Consider the following 2,506-nt stretch of genomic DNA (forward strand, 5'->3'; position numbering starts at 1 on the left):
GCACTTGCCGTTTAATGAATAACAAGATGAAAATTGGATTCTGACAGGAAAAACTGACTCACAAAAGACAGAAGCAGTAAATTTGAAGCTAGGGAAAGTATTTCTGAACCTAGCAAAACCATATTTTAGTATGAAGTTAGAATTTGAATATCCGATTGAAATCATGAGTTTATATGAGAATAAACCGAGCAATACCTTCCTACTCCTTTATCGAAAATTATTCCTTGGAGCTCAGAATCCCCTCCCTAATTAAAATCAGTGCAAGTAAAAGCTCAGAAAAGACAAAAGCAAGAAACCAGATAGATTTTCAGTAAATCACAATATTTGTTTAGTAAAGTTAATTCATCCGAAATATTTGAAAGATAATAACTAAGAACTGATGGAATGAAAGAGAGATATTTTATAAAATTTGTCACAATTTCTATTTGAATAAGGAAAGCCTAATACAATTTTCGAAACCATAAGAAATTTCAAATTCATGATAGCACAAATGAAGTCGTTTTCGCCGTAGGAACAATAATGTTTATGGTAGTTTTTATGATGAAATCAAATTTTGTCCATTTCATTTGTGTCAAAGCGCATTAGAAGCACCTGTCTCATATCACTTTCACAAACCAAAAACGAGTTCGCAACTTAAACAAACAGTAAAACATCAGTAGGATAGACATAATTTTACTTTCATTTAAAAGATTTCAGCTTGTAAAAGAAGTGAATTTGATCTGCAGTCGAGTTAAAATTTACAATAAAATTTCCAAAGATGAACCAATCAAAAAGAAGTGGCGAATGACTTTTACGAATACATCACTGCTGTCCAGTACCGCTTAGAAGTCGATCGATAGCGGCGTTTACATCACCAAATGTCGCAAGTAGTGCTATAAAACAATCATTACAGCAACTATTCGAAAAGCATAATGATGTTCCCGTCCTTATTCTCTGTGCATGGCGGAATCTTGTTCTGCTGTTAGCTTCTCGAGATATTAAATAAGATATAAACATTAGTTATTAAAATACCCACTTATTAGAAAAGTGGAAAAATAACTGACTGAGAGCAGAAAATATACCTATCCAAAGAAGGATACGACTACTGCAGACAAGAAAATAATTCTTCCAACCACAAGTTTCTGCCTTTTCTTTACCATTTAAAACCCACTTTAAAACTTGATATGCATTGGTTACAAGTAAATGCTTACTTCCCTGCTTTATAATTTAATATTGATTATCTTAAACAAAAAATTCAAACCCAAACACACGTCCATAAACGTAAAGTGGGTTGAGAAGTCAAAATATTGTGTATCAGTCAATTAAGTTCAAGATTTAACAAAAGGTTTCTTAATTTGGCTTTTATGTCTTTAATATTCAGCTCTCTACTAGATATAGCTATATCATTACCGTCAAATTTAGGTTTATCTCCCTGATTTTTAAAAAGAACATTTCATGATCATCAACTGACTCTATAACTTACCTGGTTCAGGGAATTATTAAATGATAAAATCACCTTGAATATTCGCTTCTTGATTACTGAATCCCATACTTGTTAACTGCTCTAACTGACTGCGGTAACGCTCTTCTGGTGGTTGTGTCGATCCACCCTGAAAGTCTTTACTTGTCCGAACAAACAAAAATTTTTGAGGAGGATCATCGAACTTCACATTACGTATATTTCAGAAATTTGACATGGCACTATGACTTGGATCCATAGAGAACAATTACGCCATAAAACATGGATTACGACTTCAGCAGGCAAACCATTCATACGACTGCAATGCAGCAGCATTTAACAGCCATCAAAAAAAGCAAAATTTCAAGTCTAAGTTAGTGTCCTGCAACGATTTTCACTGCTATTCGACCCTGAAATAATAAAGATCCTTTTGGGCTTACAAGAGTTGTGCCAGTCATTTGTCTAATTAAATTAAGCATCATCATCGCTTGTTCGGTGGTTGGAGCAGAGGAAGTCGTCGTTGTCGTCGTTCCCGTACCTGGTGCTGCGCCAGTTGTGACTGAATCACTAAAAAAAATATAAGTCCCTAATGACATTTTGCTTTTTAAATTATTAGGTGTGCATCAATCGATTGATGATCATTCTACATTCCACTTCTCCGTCTTTAAACAAGAAAAATTTGTCTTTAAACAAGAAAAATTTGTAATTTTGACATTACAAGAAAACAGAAAGACACAAACCTGGAAGTAGTACTAGACGTCGTTGTAGCTGCCACTGGAGCAGTTGGAAAACTGGAAAGATAATGTTGCAAAACAATAAAACAAATTCACTTACATATCATATAATTCCTATATTTTTACATGAGTACTAGTGCAAAAAAGATTTACTTACAATCCAGGAGGTAAAAGTTGTGGAGCTTCACGACGTAAAGTATCCATGCCAGTATGAATTTGATGGAATGCTTCAAGCACTCTTGGATTAGAAATTGTTCGCAACATTTCTGGACTTTGCAACTGGAAAATTAATACAAAAATGGTAAAACTGATCTACATATTCCTATATTTTAAA

The 2,506-nt window shown here is 33.7% G+C and overlaps 1 protein-coding gene across 1 annotated transcript; it reads right to left on the reverse strand.

Moving 5' to 3' along the window:
• Nucleotides 1-385: 385 nt before the first annotated feature.
• On the reverse strand, nt 386-2,451 carry LOAG_13822 (hypothetical protein). The gene is made up of 5 exons (XM_003149327.2): nt 2,330-2,451; nt 2,179-2,229; nt 1,879-2,005; nt 1,496-1,589; nt 386-872 (listed from the first exon to the last, which is right to left on the reverse strand). Exons 1-5 carry the CDS (start codon nt 2,434-2,436, stop codon nt 802-804), a joined length of 450 nt encoding a protein of 149 aa, XP_003149375.1. The 5' UTR covers nt 2,437-2,451; the 3' UTR covers nt 386-801.
• Between the last annotated feature and the right edge of the window lie 55 nt (nt 2,452-2,506).

The sequence above is a fragment of the Loa loa genome (genome assembly GCF_000183805.2).
Source record: "Loa loa unplaced genomic scaffold supercont3.340, whole genome shotgun sequence".
NCBI lineage: Eukaryota > Metazoa > Nematoda > Chromadorea > Rhabditida > Onchocercidae > Loa > Loa loa.